Consider the following 18400-nt stretch of genomic DNA (forward strand, 5'->3'; position numbering starts at 1 on the left):
CTACGGGGAAGGAAGTGACACACAACGCTTCAGAAACAGGAATGAGAGGCGTTTTGTCTTTATATGGCAATGCGTGCTGGCTGCAAGTTAAGGTGACCCCCCGCGGTGGCTTTGAGGACATTTTAGCAACCTTTTGGAGTTTCCGAAAGGCTGTCAGGCTGTCCTGGAAGGTTTAGGCATCAGAAATCTGATCAGCGGGGCACCGAGGCCAAGGCTGGTGATCCAGTTCATCTCAGGGGGGTCGAGGTCAGGACTCTGTGCAGTCCAGTCAGATCCTTCCACACCAAAGTGGGAAAACTCTTGACATGTTGAAACATGACAGAGACAATCTGCTGAAAGCTGCCCACACGGAAACAAAATACATGAACATATGTTTTTTATCTATGCCACATATATTTTCCAACATATGTGCACATATTCAAAACTAAGTCTCCATTTTCAGGGGACTGAAAAAGATTGCTTGATTATTTAATCTTATTCCACTTCCTGTGGCAGATGTGAGATGCTAGATGCTGACAGCTGAAAGCTCCTTTAAATCTGTTCTGTTATGCAAAGTGTTTTCAAGGTTACTGAACAACAAACTTCTGTTTTGTCAGCCATACGGGGATATTTTTTAAAATGTTCTTTATCACACACTGGCGGGAATATAAGACAACACTACGACCTGAGGCAGCATAAGAAAGTCCACTTACCGTAACGAACCGGTTCTGTCAGGCCGTGATGTGATGTGAAACTGTTCTGAATGTGACCGCTGCTCAGTCACACGGAGACACCAGGACCAGCCGAGGTCCTCGGCTTTGCTTCCACGTCGGAAATGAGAAAAATCTCAGCCCGTCGTTTGTTTTACCGAAACGATCACGTGACCGATCGTGGCGGTTAACGACACGGCACGTTTGCGCCATGTTTTAACTTGTTTAAACAAAACAAAACAACACAACACAAGAGCAGCGTCTAGCATGCAGCCGGCGGAAACACACCTTTCAGCTGCCCACAAAGCCCACAATGCATCGCGGTTTTCCCGCTCCGCTACGTCACCCTCTCGAGCCCTGTAGCCTTCTAAGCCCGGTGTGTCGGTCGGCTTCGTGAGTCGGTAGTTCGTCTGTCGCCGCAGTGTGGATCGACTTGATGAGAGATGATTTAAAAACTGCTGCATGCAATAAAACAATCAAAAGTTGCTGTCTTATAAACTGAATTTTCTTCTGCAAACCTCAATCTGCATTGAACTAAAATAAGTACAATCATAAATACATTCTGTTTGAACATGTGCACATTACATCACTTGCAAATAAAGTGAGATATAGGCATTATGTATGGCATATATGCACCTGACTGTGGCATATGTGTGGATATATAGAAGTCATATATGACACATATATTTCCTATATATCCACATACAGGATACATCTCAGGAAGTTGAAACGGACTGGACTGTCTACTCAGCTGCTCATGAACTTTTACAGAGCCACAATCGAAAGCATCCTGTGTCTCAGTGTGACTGTGTGGTATGGCAGTTGCACAGCACAGGACAGGAAGGACTTGGCCCGGGTGGTGAGGACAGCACAGGGGATTGTGGGCTGCAGTCTACCAGATCTGGACTCGGTTTACACTGCCCGAGTCCAGAAGAAGGCAAGACGCATTGCCACAGACCCCACCCACCCGGGAAACGAACTGTTTGTACCGCTTCCATCAGGAAAGCGGTACAGGAACATTAAAACCAGCACCAACAGACTCAGGGACAGCTTCTTCCCCAGAGCTGTTAAAGCAATAACCCCCATACAGTGAAACACTCATACACATAGTCTGGCACTAGTGCACTTTGTTTTTATCTACCTCACTCTGTATCTGCATTTTGTACTTTGTATTTTATATTTCTATATTTTTATATTTTCTTCTAAGGTGTGCAATTTTTTATTTTCCTATTTATAAGTGTGTTTTGAAGCTGAGAATCTGCACAAAATTTCGTTATGCTTGCATAATGACAATAAAGACTCTTGAATCTTGAATCTTGAATATTGAATACATGCACATATATGACCCTAAATATGGCATACATGCAGTATTCTGCATATATTTGGATATATGTTCATATATTTCCTTTCCGTGTGGGTTTACTTTTATGAATTCTGGGACCTGCAAGTAAACCTGCACTCTGTGATCTAAGTGATCTATTGGGAATATATGGGACTATTAGATCCTGCAGGTATGACGGGGCGAGTCCACTTAGGGCCTTATATGTAAGTGGGAGAATTAAAAAAAAAAAGTTTATTCTGAATTTTACTGGAAGCCAGTGAAGGGAAGCTAAGACGGGCGAGATGTGATCTATAATGGCTATTAATGGAGTCATTTGGACATCCTGACAATAATGAGCCGCAGTAGTCCAGGCTAGAAGTAACAAAAGCATGGATGAGTTTTTCAGCATCACTCTGAGAGAAGATGCTCCTAATCTTAGCGATATTACGGAGGTGAAGGAAGGAAGTAAAATACTTTTCTTTAGTTTCACTGATTTCAGGTCAGTCAGCTCCTGTCAAGTTCACCAATTAGCGTGTTGAATATCGTTTGTCTAATCTGTACTTTAACACCACAATGTGTTCTTACTGAGCTGACTGTGTCCAGCTGCTGTGTGTGGACACGCAGCAGCTGGAGGACAACAGAGTCCCGGCACCAAAGTCTGCAGTCAGGTGCAGTCAGGTGCAGTCAGGTAACGGTGATGGTCGTCTGTCTGTTACTTCCATCCCGTGTGTGCACTGATCCTGGATCCGGCACGCAGGAAGCTCACATTTTTGCCTGTCACAATAAATATATAACTAAATAAACTGGCAGGTAGAAGTCACATGTCGATGACGTGTGGGCAAACAAACAGCGAGCCAATCGCAGAGAGGCAGTTCGGTCAGCTGACAGCAACTTCCGGTATTGTCACGTCAAGCGTTGGAAATGGCAGGACACGACCATCACCACTTTTCTCTGTGTTTCTGCGATTTAATGAGGTACGGGTCTTCTCTCAGAATGCTGTAATGAACGTGAGTTTAACTGTGGTGCTCGCAGCGGGCAGCTAGCTTTAGCTGAACTAGCAGCTAGGTGGCTAACGTCGGAGTAGGAGCAGGAGTGTGGTTCACTGTCCTCTGTGGCTCCTCCTCAGGTTGTTGTGGTCCTTGGTGGTCCCCTGCGCCTACCTCAGCCTGTTCCTGACGCTCCTGCTGCTGCTGCTCCTGCTGGGGGTCCGCGCGTGGCTGCAGGGCCGCCGCAAGGCTCGCCGGGCTCAGGACGGCGGCCCCGCCGTGGCTTTCTTCCACCCGTACTGCAACGCCGGAGGAGGCGGGGAGCGGGTCCTCTGGTGCTCCCTGCGGGCTCTCATGCACCGGTACACGGGCCTCAGCTGTCTGTCTGTCCCGTCTGTCCCGTCTGGACACGGCTTGGTCACTCACTCTGACTTACATGCGCTCTGGGTCTGTGGAGGCTTGTTGCTGGTGCAGTAGACCGTGGAGTCCGTCCAGCTAACGAATGATGTGCAGGCTCTCGATTAAAGCCAGAACATAATGAAAAATGACTAATTTCTCAGAGTTCAACCACCAAAGCCAAACATATTCAGCTTCTGTTTTGAACTGCGCCAAAGAGAAGCGCAAAATCCGACCGCCGACTGCGGTGCTGAACTCTGAGAGCCGCAGAGGCTGATTCAGGTGTGTGACCACAGTTGCTGACTCTAAAATCGCCGGGCCTGACTGGATGTTTTCCCTCCCGTCCAGGTACCCCGGCGTCTGCTTTGTGGTTTACACGGGTGACCAGGGAGTGACAGGCGAGCAGATTGTGGAGGGAGCCCGACGGCGTTTCAACATCACGCTGCCCCGACCAGTCACCTTCATCTTCCTGCGTCACCGCGTGCTGGTGGAGGCCAGCTCGTACCCTCACTTCACCCTGCTGGGCCAGAGCGCCGGCTCCATGTTCCTGGGTAAGAACGCTTCAGCGGCGTGTAAAGTACTGAGAGCTTGTGGTATTTGGCACCAGGTGTTAGCTGGTGGAAACAGAAGCTTGTGGGTGTGTGTTGCAGGCTGGGAGGCGCTGACGGCCTTCGTTCCTGACCTGTACGTGGACTCGATGGGCTACGCCTTCACGCTGCCCATCTTCCGCTACCTGGGAGGCTGCAAGGTGGCGAGCTACGTCCACTATCCCACCGTCAGCACCGACATGCTGTCTGTGGTCAGAGAGAGGAACCCCAGGTAGGCAGGGGGCGGTGAAGGCTCCCTCTGATTGGCTTACCCGACACTCTGACAGTAACCAGTCATCATTCCTCCTGCCTAAACCTAACCAATCGAAGCACTGAAGGTGTGAAGCACCAGCCAATCAGAGGCAGAGTTGGCTCTGTTTCTGCTCAGATGACCGAGTATCAAACAGCGATTTAAAATCCAACCAAGCCGCTTTAACAGTCACATCAGCTGGCAAGCTAAACAAAAATCCAGCTGTGTGATTGGTTGTATTGACTCGAGCCTGACCGATATTATTGGACGATGTTGGCCTATCAGAGAGCCGAATGACCGATATCGATTCATCGATGTCAGAATTTCCCCCCTAAAGTCAGTGCCGGCTCAGGTTATTCGGATAAAATCGGTAACCACGTCTGAAGTTTGTCTTGTTAGCTCACAGCTGGCACTCGTCTCTGAGCAGCTGGTGGTTCACCCTGAACCAGACGGACTGTTCAGAACCTCCTGTCTTCATTCCAGATTCAACAACGCTGACTTCATCTCCAGAAACCCCGTGCTGAGCGCGGTCAAGGTGCTGTACTACTGCTGCTTCGCCCTGCTGTACGGCCTGGCCGGCTCCTGCAGCGACGTCGTCATGGTGAACTCCACCTGGACGCTGGGACACATTCTGGCTCTGTGGCGATGCCCGAGCCGCACCGGCGTCGTCTACCCGCCCTGCGACGTCAGGGCTTTTCTGGACGTGCCCCTGGAAGAGGAAGATGAGTCCGAGGAGGGCTGGGAGGAGCTCGGACAGGAGGAGCTGAGGAGCGGACAGGAGGAGGACGCAGGAGTGGACAGGAAGTGCCACTCCATCGTGTCGGTGGGTCAGTTTCGGCCGGAGAAGGACCACCAGCTGCAGATCAGGGCCTTTGGCAAACTGCTGGACAGGAGAGCGGGGACGCCCGGTGGGCGGGAGTCGCTGCGGCTGGTGCTGATTGGCGGGTGCAGAAACCAGGAGGACGAGGACAGGGTGCTGATGCTGCGGGGGCTCTGCCAGGAGCTCGGCGTGTCCGACCGTGTCGACTTCAGACTCAACGTGCCCTTTGAGGAGCTGAAGAGGGAGCTGGTCAACGCCACCATCGGACTGCACACCATGTGGAACGAACACTTCGGCATAGGTGAGGACGCACGCGCGTCTCCACGGGATTTATGTTTATGTCAAACTACTGGATGGCTCATCATGGCGTCCACACGCGCCACAGCATCCATCCTCACGTCCGTGGTGATCATGTGACTTTTCATTTACATTGCTAACATAGCATGCTAATAATTCTGTGTCAGCAACATGCCTCAAGTTAGCATTTCTTGCTGTCACCAAGTCGGTATTACACCCAAAGTGTTCAAATGAAATGAAGATTATGTGAATTAAATGAATTCAGACTCCAAATGAACCTAAAACGATCGTCCATTCTGAGCTGTTTGCTCTGCTCAGTGTCCTCTTGACTTCGCTTCTCACCAGTCTGAACTGGAAGTTTCACTGGGAGAGCTGGTGCTGCCATGTAAAAGTATTAGAAACATTTTGGAACTGAAACTGCTGGATGAAATAAAACTGACACGCATGACGTAACACTTTGGATTGAATTAGTTTTGACAAGTTTAGTTCGTGGACATGATTTATATTTTTAGGTTTGAACACTTTGGGTGTGTACTTCAAAACATGCTAACAGTGCATGTGCTAACAGGCGACAGTTAGCATGCTAACATGCTAAATAAAGTTATGTGAATTGATACAAACTGTTGTTCCTCCTCTAGCGCCACCTTCAGGACAAACTGTTCTTTTTTCCCCAGGTGTGGTGGAGTGTATGGCTGCAGGCACCATCGTTCTGGCTCATAAGTCAGGAGGTCCAAAGCTGGACATCGTGGTGCCATACGAAGGCGGACAGACGGGCTTCCTGGCTGATAGCGAGGACGGCTATGCCGCTGCCATGGAAACCATCTTAACGCTGTCTCTGTCTGCCAGACTGGAGATCAGGCGAAACGCTCGGCGCTCTGTGGAGCGATTCTCCGACCAGGAGTTTGAGGCCTGTTTCCTCGCCGCCACAGATTCTCTGATGAGGAAACTGGAGCGATGAGGAGGAGCAGACGAGGCCTGGTGTCCAGCAGGGGGACACATTCATGAGGCTGAAGCACCAAGGACCAACTCCAACCCTCCAACCCTGTTAGTAAAGTGTGACGTGATGCCTCAGTTCAGATTTAAAATAACAGATCAAAGAACTCCTGTTCGAGGTGGACTAAAACTGTCCTTCTTATCCAACACCATGAAGCAGCAGAAACAGGACACGTCCGGTCCCTCTGCATGTGTCAAACTCCTGTGGTCCTCAGGTCGGTCTCCAGGTGACCAGAGGAGAGCCAGAGACGACAAGGTTTTGCTCCAGAAGATCTCAGAAGTTCCCCTGCACAGTTTAAGTTATACCACGGAGACATGGCAGCTTTCTTATTAGCCTGCTAACATGAGCTCATTTTGGACAATAAACAATGGGACAGTACTGGAGTAGTGTATTGTACTGCAGTACTTATACTGTACTGCAGTACTTACTGTAACATCCGGAATGTTATGTTACAGTCTCATTTCAAAATGGATTAAATTTCTCCCTCAAAATTCTACACAAAATACCTCATAATGACAGTGAAACAAGTTTGCTTGAATTTTTGCGAATTTATTAAAAATGAGAAACAAAACATGTAACATGTACATAAGTATTCACAGTCTTTGTCATGACACTCAAAACTGAGCTCAGGTGCTTCCTGTTTCCATGGATCATCCTTCAGAGGTTTCTACAGCTTGAGTTGAGTCCACCTGTGGTAAATTCAGCTGATTGGCTGTGATCTGGAAAGGCACACACCTGTCTATATAAGCCCTCACAGTTGACAGCACGTCAGAACCATGAAGTCAAAGGAATCGTCTGCAGACCTCTGAGACAGGATTGTGTCCAGGTACAGAAAGACCTCTGCTGCATTAAGAGCACAGTGGCCTCCATAATCCATAAGTGGAACAAGCTAACTGAGTGATCGGGGTGGAAGGGCCTCAGTCAGGGAGGTGACCAACAACCCAATGGTCACTGTGACAGAGCTCCAGCTTTGCTCTGTGGAGGGGGAAGAACCTTCAAGAAGGACAACCATGTCTGCTGCAGATAAATCCAGCAGTCAGGCCTGAATGGCCTCTCCTCAGTAAAATGCATCAGTGCACCTCATTAAAGCCCACCTGAGCTCCTGCACTGAAGAGTGGGAGAAACTGCTCAAACATAAGTGTGCCAAGCTTAAAGGATCAGACTCAGGCAGGCTCGAGGCTGTAACAAAGTATTGATCACAGAGTGTGAATACTTATGCACATGTTACATTTGTGTTTTTTTATTTTTAATAAATTTGCAAAAAATTCAAGCAAACTTGTTTCACTTTGTCATTATGAGGTGTTTTGTGCAGAATTTTGAGGGGAAAATGAATTTAATCCATTTTGGAATGAGACTGTAACATAAAACATGTGGATACTTTGTACCACAGAGTGGAGCATCTTTAACAACACCAGGCTCGTTTTGCAGTGGGCGGAGCCTCTCCACCTGTCTCCACCTGCTGATCACTAGGCAGTGACGGATACAAGTGAACGTTACAAAAATGACTGAGAGCTCAGCTTGAGTTCACCATGACAACGGCGACGTCCACGAGTCACATTCAGTTAAAAGTGAGGTGATTTTCATCATAGCTTTGGTTTTAGTCACTTTTCACATGTGGTGACCAAATCTCTCTTATTTAAATGTTCTTTCACTTCCTGTTTACAGAAATAAAATCGTGAGAGTTAAAAAACCTTTATTCTGAAAGAGGAACCATGCTGACTTTGTTTCCTGACAGACTCAAGTGATGATTCTCTTCAGTGTCGATTATTTCCCTGATTGATTGATTGACTGACTGACTGATCTATTAAATCCTGACGTCCACAGACGTGTCGTGTTGTCAGTTTGCCGTCACTGAGGAACAAAGAAAACAAAATGGACTTTTTTCCTAAAAAATGACTCGAGCTGATTTATGGATCAGCAGACTCGATGGTGATTCAGTTAACACTGCAGCACCTGAACAGCAAACACACCAACAGAACAAACAGATTCGTTCATGAAATCAAAATCAGTCTTTACAAACATTCATTAAAACTGTACACAAACACACACACACAGAAACCAGCCGTGAAGCCCACCCGGCCTGAGTGTCACCTGGGTGGTGGTGGTGGTGGTGGGGGGGTTGCTTATGGAGGCTCCGCCCCTCCAGGCGTGTTGTGGATTCATTAGGGTCCGACCTTCATGTCAGTCTGATACGGCTGGCACTGGACTGGACTCTGGCTGGGTGTGCTGGCCGTCTGCATCACCTCCGGACTGCTGTCCTCCGGGACAAACAGGTTCTTCATGGAGTCTGCGACCGCCCCTCTCAGCTCGTCCTCCGAGTCCTCAAAGTTCCTGTTGACCGACAGGAAACCGACATGACCTGGTGTGGAGCAGCAGAGTGGAATCTGATCGATGGATCAGGAGCCTCCTGGGTCCCGGTCACCGCAGCTAATCGGCCGTCTTAACTTAGTTCTTTTTCTGCATCTAAATGGTTTTAACAGCAGTGAGACGGTTTACAGACGCTGAACAGTCTGTGGCCTCTGGGTGCACTCGAGTCAGGGTTCCCGACCACATATTCAATAATCAGAGCCTGTTTCAACCCATGCATCTCATTTTATCAAGTTCATAACCAGAAACCTCAGAGAAAACATCAGCACAGCCAACATGTCGAGTTCGTTTGAATGGAGGTCACTGACTCACGTGTCGTCATCGTCTGACCGCGGCTCCAGACGCTCTTCATCCACCTCCACATCAGAGTCCTCCTGCTCCTGCTGCTCCGCCTCCTCCTGCTGCTGCTCCTCCTCCACCTCCTCTTCCTGCTGCTCCTCCTCCACCTCCTCCTGCTCCTCCTCCACCTCCACTCGGCCTGTCTCTGACTCTAAATGACAGAGTGAAGACAGTTCAGTGTGTCCTGAGCTCAGTCAGTGAGGCGAACATGTCCTCAGGTGAGACGGGGACATCTGACCTGCAGCCACGGTCGATGATCTGAGTCCAGCCTGAGCGAGAGCCTCCAGCAGGGTGTAGGGGGGGCCGTCCACCCACTGCCTGCGACCTGAGGGGGGGACAGGGGACACACAGGGGACACACAGACTGGACATGGGTGGAGCTGGGCCAGCTGTCTCCACCTGCTGATCACTGATCAGTGACAGATAGAAGAAAGCTCACCTTCATCTCCCTCGACCGCGGTGTTGTAGATGGAGTTGACGTCCATTTTGGCGAGTGCATCTAGCAGAGTCTGAGGAGTCCTTTGGCTCCACCCCCTCCTCGCCTCTGACCAATCACTGAGCTTCAACTCCTCTCCCTCCTGGAAGCTCAGAGTCTGGTTCAGAGGGTCCACTTCCTGTTGGGGGAGTTGGTGGCAGAATAAGAGAGAGAAGAAGAAGAAGAAGAAGAAGAGAAAGCGGGACAGCGAGTCACCACGTACCTCCTCCTCTCTCCTCTCCTCTTTCTCCTCCTCCGTGTCCTCCATCGTCCCTCCGTCGTCTAACCGGATTTCAAACATGATTCCCTTCTGCAGGGAGACAAACAGCAGCTCACATGACTGTAATGGTCTTCAGCTCGAGTCCCAAACAAACCAGCAGCAGTGAATGCATCAGAGCAGATGTCTGTGAAGTTCTGCTGCTGGACTCTGACCACGTGTCCCCTCTCAGACTGTCCACAGAGACAAACTACATGTGGACAAGCAGCAGTGCGTCTCGCTCTCCTGTCTGTATTTATGTTAACCTTTGTTTCCATTCTAATGTCTTTCTTAATGTTTCAGTGCATTCGGGGTGTGAAGCGGGTCTGACTCGGTCCAGGTGGTCTGATCTCACCTTGGGTCTTGTCTGCAGCGCCCTCCTCTGGTCTCTGATCAGCGCGCGAGCAGCGTCCTGCAGCAGGAAGCACACACAGCCGTTACAGGACGCGTCGCTCTGCACTGACTTCACCGTGTTCATTAGCCGGAAGCTAAACGAGGCCGCACATCACGACCGTCTCCTCTCTGGACGAACTGATTATCGGTCCTGTTAAAATCAATAATAATAATAATAAACAAGTGGTTTGTGGTCAGTGCTTACCTGTGCAGGTGGGGCTCGCTGCTGCTCTCTGGGCTCCTCCACCACAAACGTTCTGTGTTTGTGTTGAGTCTGACACACGACAGAATAAAAACATCTCAGTGAGTTACTGTGTGACTCATCAGGTGGACACAGGAAGACAGGGACAGTGAGGTACTGACAGGAGACTGGCAGGAGCGTCTCGGGGTCCCAGTGGGCCCCTTCAGACCGGAGGACGGGGACTGGACCTCTGCTTCAGCTCTCAGCCTCCTCTGCCTCATTTCCTGCTGATACTGCTGTCTGATGACCTCCAGCTGACGCAGGTAGTCCTGCACACACACACGCACACACACAAGTTACTTCAGTTACTTCAGTAACTTGAAGTAACTGCTCTCTGCTTTGTCTGCTTTGGTGGGACACTGAGCTGGTTTTATTTTGAAAAGCGAGTGGATTGTCTTGAGGCGGCAGGTTGTGCTCTGTAGAGGCTCTGAGAGGTGGATCGTAAGGTCCCCGATGTTGTCCCTACATCCTGTCTCCTCTGAGTCCTACCTGCTGTCCCTCCTTCCTCCTGTGCAGAGGTGCATGCTGGTGTTCAGGGCGTCCCACTTCCTGTTTCCTGTTTGTCTCAGCTGTACACGGACGCAGACCCTGATGGTCAGAGAGGACAGAGAGGACAGAGAGGACAGGTCAAAGGTGAGACGGTCCATCTGTGATCTGTTGAAGGTGAAGGTTTTGTGTCAGCGCGAGCCGGCAGATGAAACCTACCAGCTGTTTCTCTGCTCTCAGCTTGTACTGGTTGGCCTCGTGTCTCCTCTGCAGGTATTCATGACGAGCTGCAGCCACACTGATGCACACACACACACACACACACACAGAGTTACAGTGAGTCATCAGCCTCTAACTGGAAATGTCCCTGCTGCTCCTGTGAGTCAGTGTGTACAGCCTGCGGGCTGTCAGCTCCAGGTGTTCTCCACCTGGTGGCTGATGGGTAGCGAGTCATAAGGTGTGTTACCCCGATGTACGGAGAGTGGAGCGACTAGTCGCTCAACAGAAGATCAGTGGGAAACTGCTGCGATAATCGACCGATTGTGAGAATAAGCTTGAGTTGGACTGTTGATCAGACCGAAAGGAGCAGCTTGGACACATCACTTTGACGTCTGGAAAGCTGGGACGGACGCTTTTCACTGTTTACAGACAAAACAAGTGATCGCTGACTGGAGAAATAAAATCCACAGATCAACTGATGATGAAAATAACGTTTGGCTGCAGCCACTCACAGCTGGAACGGCTGCACAGGGTGGGCTTCACCTCCCGCCTGAGGAGCAGCAGGAGCAGCAGGAGCAGCAGGAGCAGCAGGAGCAGGTGCTGCTTTAGCAGGACGTGTCTTGACAGCAGTCTCGGGTCTCTCTGGAGGTCTGGACGTCTGTCTCCTCTCTGGACAGCAGGAGAGTGTCCAGTTAGAACAACAACAGGTGACTGCCTGCTGTTTCCTGCTCTCGACCCTCTGATGGAGAAACATGAGTGAACTCGGTTTAGTTGTCGTCTGTTGTTGAAGCATAAATGACGAGTGTGTGAGGACACACACACACGTTGTGTTCTGGTGTTGCCAAAACACAACGTGTGCTCACAGTCCTCCAACCAGGATCCCGCTGGTCTCGAGGACGGGCGTGTTTCCCTGCAGACCACCACTGGGTGGCGCCAGAGTCCACATCAAACACCTGAGGTGAAGCTGCAGTGTGTGTGTGTTCCGTGTTACCTGTATGTCAGTGTGTTACCTGCTCCTGCCTTGTCTCCACACAACGTCGTGTGGCTGAACTCCACCTGGATCACACACACACACACACACACACACACGTGTTAGGGAACGATTTCGTGGCTCATCTGTTATTGGCTCTTCTACACTTGTGAGGACTCTCATTTGGGGAAGCAGAGGATCCATAAGACTTGAATAACAGCTGCAGTCACAGTACTCTGTTGTAGTACTTTACAAGTACTTTACTGCTTTATGTTAACAGGAAATGACACAAATGTCTCTGAAGATCACTACTTATTTTTGTTGAGTAAGATCCTGCTGCAGATCTTTCACCACATCCTCCTTTCCTTCCTCGTATTGTGGCTCAATACTGTGCAGCGACAGCAGATTGTCGGTCTGTCACAGAACCCGGTCTGCAGCACAGACCCCAGAGCCAGTCAGAGTCATCACCTGTGGGTCCAGGTGTCTGCTGATGTGCTTCTCCAGGTGAGGCCGCCTGAGCACAGAGCTGACTGAAGGACGGTCGCGGGGGTTGACCTGAAAGACAGAGACTGTGTTAAAAAAATCACTTCGTAATCAACATGTAAAGTAACTAAGAATGAGTTTGACATCTGCAGCTGCCCACAGGAAGTCCTTCAGACTCCTGAGCAAGACGACAGGCAAAGTTTCACTCGCGCTGAAGGAAGAACGGCGACATAAAAACTGTGTTTAGTCTGACCTTGAAGAGCTGGGCAACCAGCTGGTGGAGCTCTCGGCTGTAGCGGTTGGGTAGTTGGCTGTAGCGCCCTCTGCAGATTTTCCTGACCAGCTGCAGCAGACTGCTGCCCTCAAACTGTGACAGGTGGACACACACACACAGTGTTAGCATCAGCTCAGTGTTAGCGTCAGCTTCGTGTTAGCATCAGCTCAGTGTTTGCATCAGCTCGGTGTTAGCGTCAGCTCAGTGTTAGCATTAGCTCTGTGTTTGCATCAGCTCAGTGTTAGCATCAGCTCAGTGTTAGCATCAGCTCAGTGTTAGCGTCAGCTTCGTGTTAGCATCAGCTCAGTGTTTGCATCAGCTCGGTGTTAGCGTCAGCTCAGTGTTAGCATTAGCTCTGTGTTTGCATCAGCTCAGTGTTAGCATCAGCTCAGTGTTAGCATCAGCTCAGTGTTAGCGTCAGCTTGGTGTTAGCATCAGCTCAGTGTTTGCATCAGCTCGGTGTTAGCGTCAGCTCGGTGTTAGCATCAGCTCAGTGTTTGCATCAGCTCGGTGTTAGCGTCAGCTCAGTGTTAGCATCAGCTCTGTGTTTGCATCAGCTCAGTGTTAGCGTCAGCTCAGTGTTAGCATCAGCTCAGTGTTAGCATCAGCTCTGTGTTTGCATCAGCTCAGTGTTAGCGTCAGCTCGGTGTTAGCATCAGCTCAGTGTTAGCATCAGCTCAGTGTTAGCATCAGCTCAGTGTTAGCGTCAGCTTGGTGTTAGCATCAGCTCAGTGTTAGCATCAGCTCAGTGTTAGCGTCAGCTTGGTGTTAGCATCAGCTCAGTGTTTGCATCAGCTCGGTGTTAGCGTCAGCTCGGTGTTAGCATCAGCTCAGTGTTTGCATCAGCTCGGTGTTAGCGTCAGCTCAGTGTTAGCATCAGCTCTGTGTTTGCATCAGCTCAGTGTTAGCGTCAGCTCAGTGTTAGCATCAGCTCTGTGTTTGCATCAGCTCAGTGTTAGCGTCAGCTCAGTGTTAGCATCAGCTCAGTGTTAGCATCAGCTCTGTGTTTGCATCAGCTCAGTGTTAGCGTCAGCTTGGTGTTAGCATCAGCTCAGTGTTAACATTAGCTCGGTGTTAGCATCAGTTCAGGGTTAACATTAGCTCGGTGTTAGCATCAGTTCAGGGTTAGCGTCAGGTCTGTGCGCGTGTGTGCGGAGTAGCTGCGGATGTGCTGGGTGTGGTGCAGCTTACTGGATGCCTCAGGGTGCAGAGTTCATACAGGACGCAGCCCAGAGACCAGACGTCCCTGTGGAGGGGACACACTGTTCATTAGAGGATGAAAGAGAAGTGAAAGAGCGGCGTGCTGAGGCCGTCGTGGTGGTTCAGGCTGTGGCTGACATACGTACGTCTTGTTGTTGTAGGGCCGGTTGTCACAGATCTCAGGGGAGAGGTAGTACGGCGTCCCGACACGAGTCCTGGCCAGCTCCGTGGTGCTGCGCAGACACAACACACTCAGTCAGGTCACATGTGGAAACTCGCTGGACGCCTTGGACACATGAAACGTGCTCCTGAGGCGAGGTCCAGACGTCTCATAGAGGACAGTCTGTTTGCCTGTAACGATTCTGGTCACGCTGGACCTTAACACCTCTTTCATAACCCAAACCCACTAACATCTGGCTTTTGTCTTCAGTGTGCGTTCATTCCCAGGTCACGAACAGGACATGTGCTGGGGACTATTTTCAGCGGCGGATGAGGCCGCATTTGCTGTGTGTTCATGTTAATGAAGGAACGTGTCGACAGTGAAGTTCAGTTCAGCACTTGAGTAAATGCAGTTAGTTACTTTCCACTGCTGCTTCTCTTCTTATGTGATCTGATACAGTAGGACATGACAGAAATACACACACAGTACACAGATGAGTACACAGTACTTACAGTACACAGATGAGATTGGTTCCCTCTGTTCTGTCTCACAGGTTCAACATTATTACAGTGTATGTTTACATGTCCTGCTTATGGAATGTTAATGACTTGTTGGAGGTCTTCCATGTGTTACACAGCACTCAAACAGCTGCACTGTGTGTGTGTGTGTGTGTGTGTGTGTGTGTGCGTGTGTGTGTGTGTGCGCGTGTGTGTGAAGATGACACTGACTTACTTCTTCAACATTCTTGCGATTCCAAAGTCCCCCAGCTTTGCTTTCATCCCTCCGTTGGTGAGGAAGATATTCTGGACGAGAGGAGAGACAGCACATGTGTGTGTGTGTGTGTGTGTGTGTGTGTGTGTGTGTGTGTGTGTGTGCGTGTGTGCGTGTGGGATACAAGGCTCAGTTACACTGAAACTCTTTTTACTCTCAGACTGTGAAACGTTTCCCACAGCAGCTGTGATCACGTTGGATTCATGTGTCTTTGAACGATGGCAAAACTTTATTCATACAACACACTGCGTACAGATGACACGAAACAACAGGCCTCATGCACGAACTCAGACTCTGCAAAACAAACCACAAACCTTTAAAGCACTTAGACGAGGTTTCAGTGTCTCACTGCTTAAAGACGAGCTGCTTGACTGCTGAAATGATTAGCCGATCAGATGATCAGTTGATTGGGCTGCTTGACAATAAATTAATCAACAACTGTTTTGTTTGTCAAGCACAAACATCAAACAATTTGTTTGCAGCTACTAAAAATGTCAGCATTTTCCGCTTTTGACTGTTTTGGATTGGATTGCTGGTCAGACAAGACAGTTTGAAGGCCACGCTAAAATATAAATCCATTAATTCTAAACACAAGAGACATCAGAGCAGGTGACAGTAATTGTGTGTGTGTGTGAAGTGAATCAGATACCTGAGTTTTGATGTCTCTGTGCAGGATCTTCCTGTCATGGATGTATTTGAGTCCCATACAGATCTGAACAAACCAGTCAAGGATCTGAGGAACACACATTTACACATTCACATTTCCACCATGTTACTGTGTGTGTGTGTGTGTGCGTGTGTGTGTGTGTGTCCGTGTGTGTACCTGCTCCTCAGTGAAGGGGACTCCTCTCTGCTGTTTGATCTTCTTCAGCAGATCTCCTCCGTCACAGTACTCCATCACTATGTACAGGCTGAAACCCTCTACACACACACACACACACACACACACAGAGTGAAGGGTTCACACTCTGACACTGAAGCAAACACACATGATCACATGTGGTGTGTGTGTGGTTGCGCTCACCTTGGAAAGATGTGATGAAGGTGACGATGTTGGGGTGTTTCATCTTGGACAGCAGCGTCACTTCATTCTTGGATGCTTCCTTTTCCCTCGCTGACATCTGAGCAGTGAACACACCGCTAGTCAAACAACATCTTTAACTCATGTGGAGGTGACATCCCCAGACTCATATAAAGATGGCCGACGTGTCTGCACTTCCTCCCACCGAACAAAGTGAAGCCAAAACATCCCTGATACGAGTGCCGCCATCTTGCTCTGGTGATGTCATTTGGAGCCAGAGTCAATCAGGTGATGACGTGTCAGCCTCTTCTTATAGCATCAAATAACCAATTAAAACCAAATTAGGACTACCCAAGAGACCAGACTGGCTCTGTGCACCTACCAGCACCTCCCAGACTCCCTTGTGGACACAGCATCTGTCTGTTTCACAGGAAGTCACGTGACAGAGCCTGCAGGACGCCACCACACCTGGCCGAGACGCGGGCAGACAGACGGCAGGTGAGACATGTTAAAACAAACAGGTGTTGGTGCTGACGCGTACCTTCCTGAGGCTGATCTGCTTGACCACACGCCGTTTGGCTCCATCTGTTCTGTGCCGAACCAGGAAGGCCTGACCGAACGAGCCCTCTCCGATCTGACAGATCACCTCGTAGTCATCCATCACACCTGGAGGACGCGCAGGTGCTCAGTATGCAGTGTTGTCCCGTCCTGTCTGACCTCAGATCAGCTGACTGACTCCTGTTTCCTGTTGGAGCTCATTTTGAATCTGCTGCCTGATTGGTTTGTAAAACGTAACAAACTGTGGTCACAACCAGGCAGATGTTCGCCCTCACCATGTTTGATTTGCTGTACTTGTACATTCAGAGAGAGTCAGCATATTTTATAAACTCGTCACAAAACATCATTTAATTTTTTGTTCAATTTGCAACTAAAGCTGCCAGATAGACGTGTTAATTAAGACTCACTTTATTGACAGTATATATATTTTTACATACACACGCTGAATTTGTCTTCTGCATTTGACCCATCCTTAGCTGAACACACACACATGCAACACCCGGCAATCGTGTTGGAGTAAACAGGACGATATGTGAGCTGTAGTGGAGTCAAGTACAAGTACCTCGAAGTCGTCCCTGGCCGTACTGCAGTACACAGAACAGAGTACTCCTCCACAGCAGGCGCTGGACAGGAAACAGTTCGAGCGTGTGTGTTGTTGATCTGTTGTCCCTATAGGCTCACATACCAAACAGTTTTCAGGGTCGAGTCCCGGCGGAAGCAGCCCGTTGCCATGGAGACACGGCAGCTTTCTCATTAGCATGCTAACATGAGTTCATTTTGGACGACAGACTGACGTGATTTCCTGTTTTGCCGTCAGACAAAAGTCTCGGCTCACCTTTCACTGAGCTGTCCTCTTCTCAGAGGGGGAAACCGTGAAGCGAAGCGGCGACAGCGGGTCCAAACTGGACTGGAAGACGCTGGGCGGAAGCACCACAACGTGTTCCGGAAGTTGTAGTCCCAACAGGTGGTGTCGCTCCATCCGTCCGTCCTCCGGGATTAACCCAAACCAGCTCGAAGTCTGACTGAGTTTGTGATGAAAGACACACTGACTTCAGTCCACTTCACGTCTCTTCTTTCTCAGGAAGTTGAAACGGACTGGACTGTCTTCTCAGCTGCTTGTGGACTTTTATCGGGCCGCAGTTGAAAGCATCCTGTGTCTCAGTGTGACTGTGTGGTATGGCAGTTGCACAGCACAGGACAGGAAGGACTTATCCCGGGTGGTGAGGACAGCACAGGGGATTGCGGGCTGCAGTCTACCAGATCTGGACCTGAGTCCAGAAGAAGGCCAGACGCATTGCCACAGACCCCACCCACCCGGTGGGGTCAGCTTCTTCCCCAGAGCTGTTAAAGCAATAACCCCCCTGCAGTGAAACACTCACGTCCCACCCCCCTACAGGACTTCACACATGTCCCACCCCCCTACAGGACCTCACACATGCCCCACCCCCCTACAGGACTTCACACATGTCCCACCCCCCTACAGGACTTCACACATGTCCCACCCCCCTACAGGACCTCACACATGTCCCACCCCAGCCACAGACACACACAATCACACACTCACAGAACACCACACATTGGCACTGAGTGCACTTTATTCACTTCACTTTAATTTGTATTTTAGATTTTTCTTAAGTGTGCAAATTTAATTTTCTTCTGTTATTTATTAGTGTGCTTTCAAGCCGAGAATCTGCACAAACTTTCGTTGTGCTTGCATAATAACAATAAAGACTCATTCAGGGATAAATAAAGGAATTCTGATTCTTGAGTCTTCACAGATGCAGTACTTAAGTAACCGTACTACTGCAGTACTTATTTTATGTTGTTCTTCTGGTCGGGACAGGACGT

At 49.6% G+C, this 18400-nt stretch overlaps 2 protein-coding genes across 11 annotated transcripts; one reads left to right on the plus strand and one right to left on the minus strand.

Moving 5' to 3' along the window:
- The first annotated feature begins 2706 nt into the window (after positions 1–2706).
- Positions 2707–6835, plus strand: LOC124066843 (GDP-Man:Man(3)GlcNAc(2)-PP-Dol alpha-1,2-mannosyltransferase-like). 3 transcript variants are annotated; one of them, XM_046403654.1, is made up of 6 exons: positions 2710–2984; positions 3137–3358; positions 3741–3943; positions 4043–4211; positions 4713–5350; positions 6021–6835. In XM_046403654.1, exons 1-6 carry the CDS (start codon positions 2932–2934, stop codon positions 6302–6304), a joined length of 1569 nt encoding a protein of 522 aa, XP_046259610.1. In that variant the 5' UTR covers positions 2710–2931; the 3' UTR covers positions 6305–6835. The 3 variants fall into 3 exon arrangements, with proteins under 3 accessions (XP_046259611.1, XP_046259609.1, XP_046259610.1); XM_046403653.1 differs by having other exon boundaries at positions 2708–2984; positions 3741–4211; XM_046403655.1 differs by lacking the exon at positions 3137–3358 and having other exon boundaries at positions 2707–2984; positions 3741–4211.
- A 253-nt stretch (positions 6836–7088) lies between these two features.
- Positions 7089–17786, minus strand: LOC124066836 (serine/threonine-protein kinase Nek5). Of its 8 annotated transcripts, none has more exons than XR_006844649.1 (24): positions 17388–17784; positions 17115–17221; positions 16536–16767; positions 15998–16094; positions 15797–15894; positions 15623–15706; positions 14935–15005; positions 14189–14275; positions 14034–14088; positions 12822–12935; positions 12554–12640; positions 12126–12171; positions 11628–11784; positions 11116–11194; positions 10900–10998; positions 10533–10679; positions 10375–10443; positions 10132–10188; positions 9744–9830; positions 9485–9659; positions 9285–9371; positions 9020–9197; positions 8432–8671; positions 7090–8191 (listed from the first exon to the last, which is right to left on the minus strand). XR_006844649.1 is itself a non-coding variant. In XM_046403626.1 (23 exons), exons 3-23 carry the CDS (start codon positions 16653–16655, stop codon positions 8503–8505), a joined length of 2163 nt encoding a protein of 720 aa, XP_046259582.1. In that variant the 5' UTR covers positions 16656–16660; positions 17115–17221; positions 17388–17784; the 3' UTR covers positions 7089–8502. The 8 variants fall into 8 exon arrangements, 6 of the variants coding, with proteins under 6 accessions (XP_046259582.1, XP_046259583.1, XP_046259585.1 ...); XR_006844648.1 differs by having other exon boundaries at positions 7090–8293; XM_046403626.1 differs by having other exon boundaries at positions 7089–8671; positions 16536–16660.
- Positions 17787–18400: the final 614 nt, after the last annotated feature.

The sequence above is a fragment of the Scatophagus argus genome, chromosome 11 (assembly GCF_020382885.2).
Source record: "Scatophagus argus isolate fScaArg1 chromosome 11, fScaArg1.pri, whole genome shotgun sequence".
Lineage (NCBI taxonomy): Eukaryota > Metazoa > Chordata > Actinopteri > Scatophagidae > Scatophagus > Scatophagus argus.

Excerpts from the sequence above, each read along its gene's own strand:
- LOC124066836 (XM_046403626.1), bottom strand. The coding sequence starts at position 16,655 with ATGGATGACTACGAGGTGATCTGTCAGATCGGAGAGGGCTCGTTCGGT. Across the intron at positions 15,006-15,622 it reads ACAGAGACATCAAAACTCAG|AATATCTTCCTCACCAACGG; the intron begins GTATCTGATTCA and ends CCTCTCGTCCAG. Across the intron at positions 9,831-10,131 it reads CGCTGCAGACAAGACCCAAG|AAGGGAATCATGTTTGAAAT; the intron begins GTGAGATCAGAC and ends GTCTCCCTGCAG.
- LOC124066843 (XM_046403653.1), top strand. The coding sequence starts at position 2,932 with ATGGCAGGACACGACCATCACCACTTTTCTCTGTGTTTCTGCGATTTA. Across the intron at positions 3,359-3,740 it reads CTGCGGGCTCTCATGCACCG|GTACCCCGGCGTCTGCTTTG; the intron begins GTACACGGGCCT and ends CCTCCCGTCCAG. Across the intron at positions 5,351-6,020 it reads GAACGAACACTTCGGCATAG|GTGTGGTGGAGTGTATGGCT; the intron begins GTGAGGACGCAC and ends TTTTTTCCCCAG.